Source organism: Leptonotus elevatus, chromosome 17 (genome assembly GCF_054856555.1).
Source record: "Leptonotus elevatus isolate MCC_2025b chromosome 17, RoL_Lele_1.0, whole genome shotgun sequence".
Taxonomy (NCBI): domain Eukaryota; kingdom Metazoa; phylum Chordata; class Actinopteri; order Syngnathiformes; family Syngnathidae; genus Leptonotus; species Leptonotus elevatus.
Window position 1 is genome coordinate 1,288,166 of NC_141255.1, and position 17,916 is coordinate 1,306,081.

Here is a 17,916-nt window from a genome sequence, read left to right on the forward strand (position 1 = left end):
GAGGAGATCTGTTTCTCCTCCCGCTCGTCCGCGTCGGCCTCGCCGTCTCCCATGAGCGGCTGCCTCTTCTTCAGCTCTCGCTGATACTTGGCCATCAGCGAGGCGTAGATGCAGCCGTACGCGGCGGCGGCCACCATCATGATGCACACGATGCCGCACACCACGCCGGCGATCACCACCGTGCCGATGGCCCGGCGTACGCTCACGGGCCGGTAGCGGGCGCGCACGCAATCTGCAGGGGCTTCTCCTCCTCCTCCTCCTCCTCCTCCTGCTCCTCCTCCGCCTCCTCCTCCTGCGTTTGAAGAGGAGTCGTCGCCGCCGGAAACGGGTGGCGCCCCGCTCGGGTTAAGGGCGCCCCTGCCGCACGGAGGACCTCCTCGAGATCCGTCACCCGCTCCTCCGCCGTTCTCATCCTCGAGCTGGAGGCAGTAGTTGAACATTTCCACGGGAACGCCGCGGATGTCTCGCCCCCGCAGCTCTTTGGGGAGCGTGCACTCCACCGCGTCCACCTTTCCGCCTAAAGGAGAGAAAACAGGAGGATAAGAGGAGCGGGTTCAGTCAGGAAACACCTCGTGCCTGTGAAACCCTTAATTGAAAGTAAGACGGCAAGCCAGGACGGAAAGGGGGCGGCGACCGACACCGGAATGACTCATACATCACTAAACATAACTTGGAGATGGAGACTCAGCTCAGACCTTGTACTTTATAATTGACGAGACGACGCCTCGCTTTAGCAGCGCATCTCAGTCAACTCTGGCTGATTCATTCCGATGGCGAGATGACGATCTCGGAAACGCGATTCAATCGAATCTGGGAGGTTACTGACTTGAAGGAGGTGCAATTCAGCTCTGTGGCCAAACATTTTCACAGAACCTTCTGTCTGTAAACATCCCAGCAGGGGGGGGGGGGGGGGCTTGAAGTTGTTGGAAACAGATTGCAAAGTCATCCTCGTAGCACTGCCAAGCTTTCTCGCTCAATCTCAAGATGCCTCCTTTTGTCAAACACCGCGAGGTGGCCGGAGCAACGATAATGGAGCAGAGAGGAGACGTTGCTTCATTAGCGGGGGGGGGGGGGCAGCCGAGGCCCGGGGGGGGCGCGGAGGTGAATGCATGATTTTCACACATGAGGAGAGAGAACACGGAGCAGCTGCGCCGACATGGACGATAGACATTCCGCGAACGAGATGCGCGTTCACCCGGGGATGATTTCCCTTTTCGCCTCATCATTGCCAATCACGATGAAACCCGCGCTCGGAGCCGCTGCGACACGAACCCGACGCTCACCTCGGTACAATAGCCACTCCATCCAGTGTTTGAACTCGCGCAGGTTGCAATCGCATTCCCAGGGGTTGTGTCCCAGTTGCAGGTGTTGGAGGTGGGCCAGGGGTTCGAACGCCGCCCTCTCCAAGCCGCGCAGCCGGTTACCAGCCAGAGACAGCCATCTTTTATATATGGGTACGAGTTACAATCAATAAACTGACAACAACTGTGCGTCGGCGCAGATGTTTGTTTACCTGAGACCTCGCACCTCATCCAAGAGCCCCAAAGGAACAGATGGCAGGCCATTGAGCGAAAGATCCAGACTCTGGAGACCCCCCAAACCCTGTAAGAACAGCACCAGCGGCAGATTTACTTTGGCAGTCCGGGTCTCGGGTCAATGATGTTGCTTCCGGGGAAGTCGACGGGCTGATTGACGATAGCGTTGCCTGTCCCAAGTCAAGTCATGCTCATTTATAGATTCATTCCGTTTTCAATGAAATAAAAAGTTCCGTTCCGTTCCGTCTTCAATTCCGCTTATCCGGGGTCGGGTCGCGGGGGCAGCAGCTTTAGCAGGGAAGCCCAGACTTCCCTCTCCCCAGCCACTTCAGCCAGCTCCTCCGATGGGATCCCAAGGCGTTCCCAGGCCAGCCGTGAGACGTAGTCTCTCCAGCGTGTCCTGGGTCGTCCCCGGGGCCTCCTGCCGGTAGGACATGCCCGCAACACCTCCCCAGGGAGGCGCCCAGGAGGCATCCGAACCAGATGCCCCAGCCACCTCAACTGGTTCCTCTCAACGTGGAGGAGTAGCGGCTCGACGCCGAGTCCCTCCCGAATGACCGAGCTTCTCACCCTATCTCGAAGGGAGAGCCCGGCTACCCTGCGAAGGAAACTCATTTGGGCCGCTTGTATCCGGGATCTCGTTCTTTCGGGTCACGACCCGCAGCTCGTGACCATAAAATAAAATATAATATAAAAAATATATATAAAAAAATGAAATAAAAAGTGCACGGCCAAATAATAATTAAATAAATAAAATAATAAATAATATATATAATAATAATAATAATATAATAATAATATATAATAAATAATAATCATAAAATAAAAAATGTGTGCAAATAGTCACGCCAAAATATGATTTACGCAGTCAATCGGTCTATTAGCGCATACTTGAAAGAGATCTCGGTCCATTCCTGTCAGAGAATTGTTGTGCAGGCCCAGTTTGGTCAGATTGCTCAAGTCCCGGAATAATCCAGCCGGCAAATTGTCAAGGTAGTTGTTTGAGAGGTCCAGCTCCTGTAACACAAAAGCCCAGAATCACCTTGCAAAAAATACTTCAGAACCAATCGTTGTTTGGATGCCGGCAAGTAATGGCTCACTCGTGCTGAACGACTGAAAAATGGCGATTCTATGAGAAAAAAAAAAGTTTCATTGCTTGACTTGGAAGCATTTGCAAGAAAAACCAGCATCACTTTTCTTGGCTGTGAACACAAATCAATGGCGGCCTTGCAAATATCCCAAACGTCAACTTCACTTGACTTTGTGGCCCGAGAGTACAAATTTGCAACAAGTCCGCGCTGCTGCATTTTTCGCAAACCGTAATTACCAGGAAAGTAAACGGCACCAACCGCACGCACCTCCAGGGAGGAGAGGTTGGCGAAGGCCGACGGTCCCAGCGAGGCCAGCTTGTTGTTGGCCAGCAGGAGGGAGCGACTCCCCGCGGGCAGGAGGTGCGGGGGAGGCGGGGAGGAGAGGCCACGCCCCCCGCAGTCCACCACCAGACCGTCTGAGGGGCAGAGGCACAGGGGAGGGCAGGGACACGCCGGCTGGAACAGCGCCACCAGCAGGCAGAGGGAGACTGCAGGAGGGAGAGACAGAAAAAGAAAGAAAAAAAAAAAGCTTCTGTGAGTTCATCTTCTTTGCTTGGATTGGATTCACACGACCACTTAACAAACAAGCCAGTATTTGTTTGTCAGAGCTGATATTTTCCGATTATTTCTGCCTTTAGGTGTGCATTCTTCACCTGAGAGATATCCCTTCTGTTTCATTCGACTGATTTTTTTTTCTTCATTCTTCCCCCCCCCCCCCTCGTACTGGTGGTTCTGTCCTTTATGTACTATTGGTTAAAGCTGCACTTTGTAACAATTTGCCCCAAGATATCTTTACAATAGCCTTTTTATTTGACCATTTATGACTGAAACATAAATTGCGATTTACTGCGATTGGCTGGCAACCAGTTCAGGGTGTGCCCCCGCCTACTGCCCGAAGCCAGCTGGGATAGGCTCCAGCAACCCCCGCGACCCTTGTGAGGACAAGCGGTACAGAAAATGGATGGATGGATGGGATGACTGAAACATTTTTAATTAGTCGATTAACACCTTGGGCGGCACGGTGGCTAACTGGTTAGCACGACCGCCTCCCAGTGCAAAAGGTTGTGAGATCAAGTCCGGGCTTCGGCCTTCCTGGGTGGAGTTTGCATGTTCTCCCCCGTGCTTGCGTGGGTTTTCTCCGGGTACTCCGGTTTCCTCCCGCATTCCAAAAACATGCATGGCAGGTGAATTGGACACTCCAAATTGTCCATAGGTGCGATTGTGAGTATGGTTGTTCGTCTCTGTGTGCCCTGCGATTGGCTGGCAACCAGTTCAGGGTGTGCCCCGCCTACTGCCCGAAGCCAGCTGGGATAGGCTCCAGCAACCTCCGCGACCCTTGTGAGGACAAGCGGTACAGAAAATGGATGGATGGATGGATGGATTAACACCTTAGCTGTTCATAATGGCAACTCCCGCAAGCCTCGGGTTGGAATTTCCCGCCCTCTTTATTTACCACACAAATTTTCTCAAATGAATAATACTACAAAACAACACAAGTTTCTGGGTTGCGTTGTGATTTATTTATTTAACCCAAAAAGTGGTTGGTCCCTTATTGACCCAATTTGGGTTCTTTTTGGTAAATAATTTTGCTATTCGCTCCCTTTTCATAGGCTTGCATTTACATGTCCGCTTAATTCACTTCATCTCCACCCAGCGATTCTGCCCCAATCTTTCCTATTGCCTATTTATTGTCTCAATTCCATTCCAGCCTGACGTTCCTTCTCTCCCGCGTGATTCCCTTCTTCTTCTACCCTTTTCTCATTCTCCATCCTTTTGCTCTGCGGCCCCCTTCAATGACTCGTTTACCGCCGCCCGCCTTTTTGCTTCCATCGAGTGTCTTATCAGCCAATATTTGCTCCGCGCGTGTGCGTGTGCGCGTGTGTCCATTGGGTCCATATGTTGGTGCGTGAGTGTCGAGTGCTGACAAAGTGTGATATGAAGGAAGCGACTCCAGACACAGACGTTGCGCATTTGAAACTGCCCGGCGGCGGAATTCATCAGTTGCGTCGTATTAGCGTAGCGTTAGCATTCACTTCTCGGCGCGCGCGCCAGCCGTTTGTTCTTCCATTATAAAGATAAGGTGTGGACGCTTGGCCTAATAAGGAGGCGCTTTCGCTGACTATCTCTGTTGTAGTTCATCCTCAAGCTGCTTGACGGGCTTAAGGTCCAAGTTCTTGCGCGGCAAACGTACATCAACGCATCTTGTTTTTGTGCAGTGAGGATGGAAAACAATCTTCTCCCGGGGAAGCACAGTCCAAAATGGCAAACTCCCGATTGCTTAATTCATTTTCCTCACTGGAACGCTTTTGAAAATCAATAATACGCCAACTGTGAGAGGCTGCGGTCTTTTACAATCTTGCTCTTCTAATGACCCGATGCTTTTTTTTTCCCATCTGCCGCCTTCATCTGCTTTCCTCGTGTTTTCTCTCTCGGAGCTTTTCCTTTTTTATTATTTTTTATTTTTTTATTTTTATTTTTTTTTAAGCTTTTCCTTTTCAACGCACGCTGGAGGGACTAAAATATTGTCATACATGATAGATAAGAGTCTGGAGATAACAGCTCCTCCTTTGATGAGCTTTTTTTGGCCCACCAGACATAAACCTGCCCATGAACTGTAACCGTGCAGAAAAAGTGAACAAAATCCTCCCAAAAAAGACTCACTTGGCTTCACAAATGGACGACAGGAGAGATTAAAGGTTTTGCTGAAATCCTTCAGTGGGGAATCTTAGAAGGATTTCTGCCGTGCAGTGGCTTTGAATTTGCGAATTTGCCGTCGCAGGTTCGCGCCGTTGCCGGAGATTTAAGCTGACAGTTGAGCTCAGAGGTAAAGGAGCGAACGTTATGCAACCCGAGAGGCGGCGGTTTCTGTTTGGGACGCGACGTCTCCTTCACAATGTAACGTCAAATCGCGCACAAATCGTGTCTCTGCGAAGGTATTTTTTCGACGCCATCCATTTATCCAAGCGTTCGTTCCTCCCCCTCTCTCGCGTCGTGTTGCTCCCTCCCACTCTCCCTTCCCTAACTTTCAACATTTATGAGAGGTTTCTCATGGAGGAGGAGGTGGTTGTCTGTTTTGGCTTATTTTAGCTTCTGCAAATCCTCCGCTTTGCTAGTAAAGGGCCTTTCTTTGGGCCGATGTTTTCGACGTCCTCGTTCCAGGCCGCTGTGGACCAAACGGGATGATTTTGAGGGAACGCAAAGGGACAGGATGGGTAAAAAAATGAGGGGTGTCAGGAGGTTAGAATTTTGAAGTGTAATTAATCGCATGACTTCAATAGTTAACACACAAATAATAAAAAAAATTTTTATCTGTTGTGAACATACAATAAAATTTAATATTCATATAAAGTTTTCATACTCTTGTTAACATAAAAGTGTAAAAAAAATAAAATACTGTACTGTAAAAAAACAAGTGTGATATAGATTTTTGTTGAGGTCATTTTTCTGCCACTAGATGGCATCATTGCATTTGTTGGTGACAGCACAGTGCATTTTCTTTTTCACATTAATAGCTAATCTTTAACAGGAAGTATTTTGTCAAATTTTGCACATTTTTAAAATAGTCAAACACAACTTTATTACTGCTAAATTTTGACGTCTGTTGCGTTGCGACAGGAATTTCCCCCAGACAGGCTTTCCTAGCAATTGGTCATTAATTGCGTGTAAAAAAAAAAAAGAGTGGTGTTACAGGAACTTTACATTAACTCAAAATGAACGCACTCATTTTTGACAAAAATAATAACACATGCCCGGCGAGATGTTTAAATGAGCAAAACGCTTGCCACGGCAGTCGCAGTGCAGATAAGAATCCTAGTCGGCCTTTTAGCGAAACACAAATTACGCAACTGCAGTAAACTTACGTACGTAATGGGGCCTCAGGCAACATGGAGGCGGTCCATATGCCGCATGCTTCTCTTGTGTTGCTGCATGTGACTCCGGTGCTGACAGCGGCTCTGCAGCCAAGCTAGCCAGGGGAGCTTAATTGGACTTTTCCAGGGCAAAAAAAATGTGCTCCGAACTCGTCCGTGTCTCATCCTGTAAGGACTCAATTATAACAACACGTGCCGAAAAGGGAACTCGTGGGTCCAAATGTCGTGCGCCTTTCAGCGTAAGGTTCAAAGGTAGCTAAGTCGTTTTGATTCAATAATTAATTGGAATGTTCCGACTGGTGTGGCGTCAAAGACTTACAACTTCCTGCTGTCTTAAGTCTGGTCTCAACACAGGAATGTTTGTCTGCATCGTCTTGACAACGCAGCTGCCTTGACATGTAATAATATCCCACGGGGGGGGGGTGCTCGGGTGACACCGGACCCGTTCGGTGATGTCACCCGGGCCGCACGTTACCCGGAAGGCAGAGCTGTTTTCCGATGGCGTGCGATCTGATTACGAGCCGCGCCAGCTGTCGCCGCTCTTATATCTGAACTCTCTAATTTACTAGCCGGCTGTCTGTCGTCATGAAAGCCCCGCGACTTGTTAAATGTGGTTTTGATTGGATTGCTGGAACGAGCAACTGCACCGCGTGTGTGTGTGTGTCCATTATCAATTGTTTGAATTGTTATAGTTTTTGCTATTTATTCCAACCGTTAAACTATTTATGAGATGTGATTCCATCAACTGGGTGTGCTGCGCTTAAGTCACGATTTTAGGCGACCCTATGGAACATAAATCAAGGAAGATGATTTAGCTGTGGTGAATGGTCGGACGGGTGGTCACATGCGCCATGTCGGCACTTCTCCAGGCGGCGATTTATGGCGATTTATGTCCGCACGCCACATTTTAAACGTAACGGAATGCCGAGCCGAGGCCGTTTTCCTCAATGATGGTTCACTGATGAAAATGTGATGACATCGGGGGAAAATGTTTTCATGAGCGCACGGTTTCGCCTCTTTTATTCTCGAACCACTGCGTCATTTGTCAAAGGCTGATACGTCATCCCCTCTGCAAACGGAAGCATCATTTATTCAGCATATGGACGACAGCCAGCGAGCGTGGTTGTGTTTATACTGTATTTTTTTTTTTTCAACCACACCCCAGGGGCTTAGCTTGAAAGGTATAAAGCACGAAGTGGCACACACGCGCATATAAAATAGCATTTAGGCCCCGAGCCGCTCCACCACATTATTCTTTAGGTAACGGCGTGTTGCCGTAGCAACCGAGGCGCCATCAGCTGATGTTTAAGACAAGCGAGAAAGGCGCCGCCAGACAAGTTTTTTCGGCTCGTGTCAAAAGCCTCACCGTTTAACCTCCGGAATAATCACTTACTCACACACACACACGCGTGTCATGGCCACACACACACACACACACACACACACACACACACACACACACACACACACACACACACACAAACACACAAACATGGATAAGCCTGAAAAGGTGTAGAGGTTTAGGCTGCACTTGCTGTCACCGGGATGAGACGGGCCCGGATTAGCATTGCTGTGAAATCCAGTGAAAATCCTACTTTTTATTAATTATTCGTCCTCTTCCTGACTTCCAAATTTGTGCCACGACTCGACTGCATCATAAAAATGGCCTACATTTGCTATTTTATATATTTATTTTATCCAGTCCAAGCCCACTTTAGCTTTTAGTTGGTTGTTTAGTAAGTTGTGAACTCCTTCAGCTAGCTTCAGACGCTAGATAGCTTGTGATGAGTTATTAACATTGTTTTTCAGTTTCAATTTATATTTTAGCCGTTTTGGATTTAGTTATAGCAGTATGGCTCAATGAATAGAATTGTATTATCTGTCTCACTCTCAGAAGACGGGTTTTTACATTTGCTATCTTAAAGGGAGTTTTGTCTGGGACCGGTCTCTGCCGGTCGGAAGGGAGGCACAGGCTGATTATTATTGTTTTTCTCTAATCTGATTTATACCCATGGGAACAGAAGGGAGGAGACTTTTCGTATTCACCCACTTTTCAATAAATAATGATGTGCCGGAGTAGAGAGAGACACAATCTGACCAGAACACGATTTGAGTGTCGTCAGTTTTTGTCATCAGAAGCTTCTGTTTTAATGATACCTTTGCAAAGGGACTTCTTCACCAGGATCTCACCATTCAGTTAATTGAACACGCAAAGAGTACAATACTTAATATTGTCTACTCTAACACTTGCTAGCTGGATGATGGCTAGCTCGGAGCTCCGTCGGCTAGTATCAGATGCTAGCTGTTTGTTTTTTTTTAGCCGGATTGACCTTATATGGAGGTGGCCGTAACTTTGTCCATGTTGGACCTGCATGATTATCCTTTCCCCTTCATGAACTTTGACATCTCTTTCATTCTCCCAACGTCATCTTTTAACAAAATTCCTAATCATCTCCATCTGCCAAATTCTCGAACAATCAGGGAAATAACATTTAAAAAAAGCAGCATCCTTAATGACGGGAGCACTTCGGCGCCGAAGCAATTGAACATATTGGCGCACACAAGCGCTTTGATTAGATGCGACGCTTGGAGCCTTCCCGCTCTCTCATTCAGTGACTCCGCCTGCGTGCCGGATCGGTCGCGCGAATCCCGAGCAGAGCTCATTTGCGGGATTTCTGCAGAGAGTCAAAGGAGACAAGATGGAATCCGCACGCGCCAATAACGGATATTGAATTTTGGGAGAGTGAGTTTTGGCGATCGTCTCCGTCTTACAGTCTTGCCAGTGACTTAATTTCATACAAGAGTGTTTTCTGCTAATTACAGCGCCTTACATTTTGTCACAAACACTACTAAATTCATGTGGGATCAGGGAAGTAAAATGATGCTACAAATGTACGTTTTTGTCGTGTTAGACGTAGAAATAGTGAGGAAAGGTACTAAAAAGAGAAACAACCTTTCGGCCATTTTCTCCCCGCTGTTTGGCATCGAGGGACTCGTACACACTGTGGAGTAATGTGGCATTTCATGAAAGGATTGTGCTCACGGCCACAGCATATTCAATGCCCTTATCCTTTGTGAGTGTGTGTGTGTGCGTGCGTGCGCGCGCGCGTGCGCAAGTATGCCGAGCGTGCTAACATTAACAGCTGTCAAAACAGGCTGTTCCACATTTATTGTTGGGAGGATAATGGATGGGATCAATCAGAGCGAGAACTGAGCGTTGAGTTCCTTCCACTCACCGGGTCCGGACGGGGGTCGCCCGATGCCCCCTCGGGAGTGGCTGTAAGGGGGCATGACGCACCACTTCCTCGGTGGCGGGAGGCGTCAAACAGCCATGCCTGCGGCCTCCACAAGGGCGGCGACTGCAGGAAGCGCCTGGAGAAAGGAAAACGTAAATGAAAATCAATCATAATAGGAGTTTAATGAATGATTTTTTTTCCCAATGATGGGGGGGTCTAGGTCAGGGCTCGAGTCAAGTTCTTCCACACCTCATCAATCACTAGGGAGGACCAACACCGCCAGAATTAAAAATAAATAAATGAGCATCTCTAATTTGCCGACGCTTTGCTGGCGGAGTATTTCTAACTCTTGGGTTGGCTTCATCTGATGAGGTTATATTTGGATGCAACTAAAGTATCGCTGGGATTCAGTTCCCACCATGTTTGTCTGTCTCGAAATGTGCCCTGCGACCGACCAGCGACCAGTCCAGGGTAAAGTCCCTGACTCAGGACGAGATGAGCGAAATGCAAAAAATGGATGCATGAACATGAACCCAAACGGTGATCAGAGATGCTAACAGAAGCGCGTAAATGACATTCATCAAAACAGTATAGAGTTATAAACAAGTGATAGAAAATAACCTCCTGCAGCTGAAGCGGCACTCGGCAAACGCGTCGGTCTTGCAAATCTGAGCGCAATTCTGCAAAACGTTGGAGTGATGCTACGAGACGCCCCCTTTTTCGCCGGAGCGTCATCCAAAGCCAATTAGCCACGTGTGAAGCAACGGCACTCTTTAGATTAGGCTGTAGTGCAATAATTAGACGTGTGTCACCCCCCCCCCCCACCACCCCTGCCCCCCCCCCCTCTCATCTCTTTCCCACTCATTCTTTCTCTCTCTCACTCAGTGGCACGAACTGAGGTCTGCGTGAGGATGCGTGTCGAGTGATTACGGGAATTTGCATTTTAAGTGGCCCGGCCAAATGATCCGATGTGCGCTGATTTAAACGGGAGAGGAGGATCCAGAAATGAGCTCAACGACCAATCAAAACGAAGCCAGAAAGTGCGACAACATACGCTCTTAAAACTGCTGGGTCTAAGAATATTACACTCATTTGACTTCAACTTCTTGTAAACTGTCAAAAATGGTGACCATCTTCAGCCTCGCAAATCCAATCCTCAACTCAATCCGGTGGGTCAAACAAAATCAACTATTAAAATTGTTCTCGCTAACTCATCGCACTCCTGTACTTTAACGCAATAAACCTTTTGGCACGGCGTTAAGCAAGCAACGCGGCACGGCGGCTATTCTCGGAAAGCTTTTTTTTTTACCCATTTGACCTGCGACCCCACGTCGCTCCCACACACGTCAATACCTGCCAGTCCGAGCGGTCGGCGTCGAGGTGGGGGGGCCGGGAATCAAGTGACGCCTCATACCCGACCACGGCCTTCTCTTATGTCCCCTCTCCTCTTTCCTCGCTACTACTTTTCACATGCTGATCAAGCCACTTCCTGTCTGCACTTGGATTTATAACTTTATAACTTTCTGCTGGAAAAACGGGGTTGGCATTATTACAGAGAAGCGCTAAACAAGAATACGTGAGCGAGTCTTTGCCCTCGTTTGCCTAATTGATTACTTTTCCAAAGGTATTTCGTCTTTTCACGACGGGCCTACATTTGCGTGACTAATCGTTTTTATTTTCCGCCCCATTTGCCAGCAAATTGTGTTCCACCCGGTCACGAGGGCATCGGCAGCTGCGACTTTGACTCACAATCACACTTGAAAGACTTTGTCGATAAAATATTTTTGTGTTACAACTACGGGTGCGCAGTAAATTTGGCCAACATTATAGAGTAGGACCCGACCGCCGAATCGGCAGATTCGCCACAGTGCTGGTTGATGGCGGTGTCGTCATTTCTGCCTCAGTGTGAAGATGAACAGACCATTTTCTTTAACGTCCTGTTCTGGCGTCCGTTTTTTTTAAATAAATTTATGAAAATGTCCGGTTGGCATTGCTTGACTAATAGGAAGCGAAGTACATTGTGTAACTGCGACTGGTGCCACAATTTCAAGGCCGGGGGAAACGTCCTCTTTTTTTGAAAAATGGGAATATGGTCACCCTAGCTTGACGCTTGTCTGACCACGGAGCTGGACGAGCTGCCAGTCAATCCACAACCCCCCACCCCCCCCCCCCACGCCCCCTCCCACCCCCACACCCCCTCTCTCCTGGCTGCTCGTGAACTTCCAAAAGAATGCTAGGCGCTAAGCTAACATGCCGCAGCAGCAACATTACGAGTTGTTGCTGACTTGTTAGCATTGCTAAACATGGCGGGGAGCCACTTTTCCAAGTCACTTACCCTTGGCAAATAAGCTAATCTTCACTCAAGTATTTTTTAGAGAAGAAAAACCAGAACAGGAGCAGAAGCTTTGCTAACTTTTAAGCTAACTCCAATTCACTTATCCTTGGCAAATAAGCTAATCTTCAGTCAAGGATTTTTAGAGAAGAAAAACCAGAACAGGAGCAGAAGCTTTGCTAACTTTTAAGCTAACTCCAATTCACTTATCCTTGGCAAATAAGATAATCTTCAGTCAAGTATTTTTTAGAGAAGAAAAACCAGAACAGGAGCAGAAGCTTTGCTAACTTTTAAGCTAACTCCAATTCACTTATCCTTGGCAAATAAGATAATCTTCACTCAAGTATTTTTTAGAGAAGAAAAACCAGAACAGGAGCAGAAGCTTTGCTAACTTTTAAGCTAACTCCAATTCACTTATCCTTGGCAAATAAGCTAATCTTCACTCAAGTATTTTTTAGAGAAGAAAAACCAGAACAGGAGCAGAAGCTTTGCTAACTTTTAAGCTAACTCCAATTCACTTATCCTTGGCAAATAAACTAATCTTCACTCAAGTATTTTTAGAGAAAAAAAAACAGAACAGGAGCAGAAGCTTTGCTAACTTTTAAGCTAACTCCAATTCACTTATCCTTGGCAAATAAGCTAATCTTCACTCAAGTATTTTTAGAGAAAAAAAAACCAGAACAGGAGCAGAAGCTTTGCTAACTTTTAAGCTAACTCCAATTCACTTATCCTTGGCAAATAAGATAATCTTCAGTCAAGTATTTTTTAGAGAAGAAAAACCAGAACAGGAGCAGAAGCTTTGCTAACTTTTAAGCTAACTCCAATTCACTTATCCTTGGCAAATAAGCTAATCTTCACTCAAGTATTTTTTAGAGAAGAAAAACCAGAACATGAGCAGAAGCTTTGCTAACTTTTAAGCTAACTCCAATTCACTTATCCTTGCCAAATAAGCTAATCTTCACTCAAGTATTTTTTAGAGAAGAAAAACCAGAACAGGAGCAGAAGCTTTGCTAACTTTTAAGCTAACTCCAATTCACTTATCCTTGGCAAATAAGCTAATCTTCACTCAAGTATTTTTTAGAGAAGAAAAACCAGAACAGGAGCAGAAGCTTTGCTAACTTTTAAGCTAACTCCAATTCACTTATCCTTGGCAAATAAGCTAATCTTCACTCAAGTATTTTTAGAGAAGAAAAACCAGAACAGGAGCAGAAGCTTTGCTAACTTTTAAGCTAACTCCAATTCACTTATCCTTGGCAAATAAGCTAATCTTCACTCAAGTATTTTTTAGAGAAGAAAAACCAGAACAGGAGCAGAAGCTTTGCTAACTTTTAAGCTAACTCCAATTCACTTATCCTTGGCAAATAAGCTAATCTTCACTCAAGTATTTTTTAGAGAAGAAAAACCAGAACAGGAGCAGAAGCTTTGCTAACTTTTAAGCTAACTCCAATTCACTTATCCTTGGCAAATAAGATCATCTTCACTCAAGTATTTTTAGAGAAGAAAAACCAGAACAGGAGCAGAAGCTTTGCTAACTTTTAAGCTAACTCCAATTCACTTATCCTTGGCAAATAAGATCATCTTCACTCAAGTATTTTTAGAGAAAAAAAAACCAGAACAGGAGCAGAAGCTTTGCTAACTTTTAAGCTAACTCCAATTCACTTATCCTTGGCAAATAAGATAATCTTCAGTCAAGTATTTTTTAGAGAAGAAAAACCAGAACAGGAGCAGAAGCTTTGCTAACTTTTAAGCTAACTCCAATTCACTTATCCTTGGCAAATAAGCTAATCTTCACTCAAGTATTTTTTAGAGAAGAAAAACCAGAACATGAGCAGAAGCTTTGCTAACTTTTAAGCTAACTCCAATTCACTTATCCTTGCCAAATAAGCTAATCTTCACTCAAGTATTTTTTAGAGAAGAAAAACCAGAACAGGAGCAGAAGCTTTGCTAACTTTTAAGCTAACTCCAATTCACTTATCCTTGGCAAATAAGCTAATCTTCACTCAAGTATTTTTAGAGAAGAAAAACCAGAACAGGAGCAGAAGCTTTGCTAACTTTTAAGCTAACTCCAATTCACTTATCCTTGGCAAATAAGATCATCTTCACTCAAGTATTTTTAGAGAAAAAAAAACCAGAACAGGAGCAGAAGCTTTGCTAACTTTTAAGCTAACTCCAATTCACTTATCCTTGGCAAATAAGATAATCTTCAGTCAAGTATTTTTTAGAGAAGAAAAACCAGAACAGGAGCAGAAGCTTTGCTAACTTTTAAGCTAACTCCAATTCACTTATCCTTGGCAAATAAGCTAATCTTCACTCAAGTATTTTTTAGAGAAGAAAAACCAGAACATGAGCAGAAGCTTTGCTAACTTTTAAGCTAACTCCAATTCACTTATCCTTGCCAAATAAGCTAATCTTCACTCAAGTATTTTTTAGAGAAGAAAAACCAGAACAGGAGCAGAAGCTTTGCTAACTTTTAAGCTAACTCCAATTCACTTATCCTTGGCAAATAAGCTAATCTTCACTCAAGTATTTTTAGAGAAGAAAAACCAGAACAGGAGCAGAAGCTTTGCTAACTTTTAAGCTAACTCCAATTCACTTATCCTTGGCAAATAAGATCATCTTCACTCAAGTATTTTTAGAGAAGAAAAACCAGAACAGGAGCAGAAGCTTTGCTAACTTTTAAGCTAACTCCAATTCACTTATCCTTGGCAAATAAGATCATCTTCACTCAAGTATTTTTAGAGAAGAAAAACCAGAACAGGAGCAGAAGCTTTGCTAACTTTTAAGCTAACTCCAATTCACTTATCCTTGGCAAATAAGCTAATCTTCACTCAAGTATTTTTAGAGAAGAAAAACCAGAACAGGAGCAGAAGCTTTGCTAACTTTTAAGCTAACTCCAATTCACTTATCCTTGGCAAATAAGCTAATCTTCACTCAAGTATTTTTTAGAGAAGAAAAACCAGAACAGGAGCAGAAGCTTTGCTAACTTTTAAGCTAACTCCAATTCACTTATCCTTGGCAAATAAGCTAATCTTCAGTCAAGGATTTTTAGAGAAGAAGAAGAAACGGAGAAGCTTAGCTAGCTTTTAAGCTAACTCCAAGTCACTTATCCTTGGCAAATAAGCTAATCTTCACTCAAGTATTTTTTAGAGAAGAAAAACCAGAACAGGAGCAGAAGCTTTGCTAACTTTTAAGCTAACTCCAATTCACTTATCCTTGGCAAATAAGATCATCTTCAGTCAAGGATTTTTAGAGAAGAAGAAGAAACGGAGAAGCTTAGCTAGCTTTTAAGCTAACGTAAAAACACTCAAATGAGCGCTTATGTGGTACAGTACACTTAGGAATCCTTCTGGAACCCCATTACAGCATGAATTAAGTAATTAACTATGAACTAAAAATTAGCAGGTCATTTAATGAACAATGCGACAGCTACACAGTAAGCACACATGTTTGAAAACTGGAAACAAATCAGCTTTGCTAAAGGACTATATAACTCATTCAGAGACATTTTTTACACTTATATTTACATGACAATATATACCGTTAAGGGATACACTTGATATCGGTACAACTTTGGGGTTTTTCCCCATGCAACAAAAGTAGAGCCAAGCAGCCAAGCGTAGCGAAATCAATTTTTAATGGCTTTTCTAGCACGGAGACGACAAACACACACACGCGCGCGCACACGCACGCACACAAGCACACACACACATGCACAGACACCTAAATACATGACGATAAGCTTGACACATGCAGACGTGCGCGTTGACAAGTGCACCAAAGCAAAAATATGCACACGTGTCCAAACACACACGTAACGGCCAAACGTACACATTCGATCATGTGAAACACACACACACACACACACACGCACACACGGATGGTGACAAAAAAGTAAAGGTCAAACTGAACCCAAGCCTGATGGATAGAGGTCAAAAGTATGCCGTTGCATAACAGGATATCATAGCAAAGATTAGAACAACTTTTTGGGTGAAAGCTTTTTTAGTCTTGAATGTCACACTTGTTTGTTTCGTGGCGACAAATCGACAATGTCCTCCCCTTTTAATTAGCTGCCAATCAAGTCGAAGACCTTATTGCTGGGAATACACACTCGTTCCTCACGCGAGGACGGCTCCAAACTGCATGCGTTGGTACGAAGCTATCAAAAATCAATAAAAAGTCAACACATTGAATTCAGCGTTATTCGATTTTTTTGCCGTCTCATATTACAGAATTGCTTTATGGTGGCCACAATATGAATCATGAGATTATTTTTTTATGTTGCCAGAGTATTCGATTACACGAGTAATAATCCATCAACTTGTTTCAAGTGCGACAAAGCTCGCCACATAATATATTCCATGAAATTGGGAAACGCCTTGTAAAGTTTTTTTTTCTCCTTCATTTTTCAACAGTGATGTTAGCAGTGCTGTATTTCCTTTTTGAGCTTTAAAGATGTTATTTATAAATATGCAAAGACTCACCTTTTGTTTAAATATTTCAGCACACACCAGTTTCACTCTGCTCTCCTTTCACGCATCCCTTCCCTGCCAAAATCATCCCTGGTATTTTTTATTTTTATTTTGAAAGAATCCAAAATGGAAGAACCTTAAGAAAAAATAACATACATCCATACGTTGAAAATCCTGGTGAGGGCAAAAACAAGAATAATCCTTCTTTATGTATAGAGACAATCCCTTGCTTGTATCAAAAGCGCTCGGAGGAGGAGGAGGGTGGGGGTTTGAGGGGGGGACGGGGGGGGGGGCGTAAAAGAGAAAGCTTATATAGTGGAGGAAAGCGAGGATGGAGATGCTTAATCCTCGTCTTCACATCCAGTCCTTGTTTGAATGACACGTCCGGTGGCGTCCTCCTCCTTGCTGGCTCGTGAGCATCTGAGGTGCAAGAGAGAAACAGCGCGCGAGCATGTGTGTGTGCGCGCGTGTGTGTGTGTCTGTGTGAGTGTTTGTGTGTCACAGACAGAATGAGAAGGTGCTGGCGTCACGCTCGCCCTCCCGTGTGCGGCTATGTTTGTGATTCCTGCACTCAGCACACATCTCAGCGCGCGTGTGCGCGCGTGTGTGCGCGCGCATGCGTGTGCGCGTGTGCGCGCGCGCGTGTCATCCGTGCTACACTTGAGAGCTGTTTTTTTCAGCGTGCGCCCACCTCCCTTTGCTCCGTCCCCGTATGCGTGCGTGCGTGCGTGCGTGCGTGCGTGCGCGCGCGTTGTCAAATATAGCAAGTGTACACTCTGCCTCTGTCTGCCCCTCAGCTCTCCCACGGTGACACAAGAGAGGATGAGGGAGTCGGAATGCTTGGACGTGGAGAAAGAGGGGATAAAGATAAAGTAAGATGGGAGGGGGGGGGGGGACACAAGGAGGAGGGGTTTGGGCTGGGGGGCGTGGGGTGGGGTCTCATCAGCTGATTCCAGTAAAGATGAGAATCTCCCTCTCGGCCACATGGGCTTTTCTCCTCCTCCCTCCATTTTTCCCCCCCTGCTCACGTCTTCCATTATTTCCTTCCCTATTGCCTGTGGCAGCTGTCGTAATACTGGCGTCTTGTGCGTGCGTGCGCGTGCGTGTGCGTGCGTGCGCGTGCGTATCATGCACATCAGAGCCACCTTTCGTTTTGATATTTTCCTCTTTGCATAACGACAATATGCTCATTTTGGTGTCCAAATAAAAACAGTAGGCAGGCAAGCTCAGCTTTATTGATGCAGCCAGGGCGGTATTAATTATTGAGGGCGTACAAATAATTTGCATCATACTGAAAGAAGTCCTGAGTCATTTTATTGACGGTTATGTTATTTGAGGCGCGGCATTTATTTATTCGCCGGGAATAAATGCCCAGTCATTAATT

The 17,916-nt window shown here is 45.5% G+C and overlaps 2 protein-coding genes across 7 annotated transcripts in view; one reads left to right on the forward strand and one right to left on the reverse strand.

The window, feature by feature from the left end:
• The window catches only part of lrtm2a (leucine rich repeat transmembrane protein 2a), a 17,140-nt gene extending 23 nt beyond the window's left edge, over positions 1 to 17,117 (reverse strand). The window contains exons 1-7 of the mRNA XM_086059902.1: positions 16,545 to 17,117; positions 9,732 to 9,867; positions 2,894 to 3,114; positions 2,427 to 2,552; positions 1,514 to 1,602; positions 1,284 to 1,441; positions 1 to 517 (exon numbers count right to left, since the gene is read on the reverse strand). The exon at positions 1 to 517 is cut by the window's left edge and continues 23 nt beyond it. Of these exons, the coding sequence (XP_085916028.1) occupies positions 1 to 517; positions 1,284 to 1,441; positions 1,514 to 1,602; positions 2,427 to 2,552; positions 2,894 to 3,114; positions 9,732 to 9,786 (1,166 nt within the window). The 5' untranslated portion in view covers positions 9,787 to 9,867; positions 16,545 to 17,117. The remainder of the gene's footprint in view (positions 518 to 1,283; positions 1,442 to 1,513; positions 1,603 to 2,426; positions 2,553 to 2,893; positions 3,115 to 9,731; positions 9,868 to 16,544) is intronic.
• cacna2d4a (calcium channel, voltage-dependent, alpha 2/delta subunit 4a) overlaps positions 1 to 17,916 on the forward strand; it is a 52,506-nt gene that overhangs the window by 16,494 nt on the left and 18,096 nt on the right. The gene's annotated exons all lie outside the window — the stretch shown is intronic.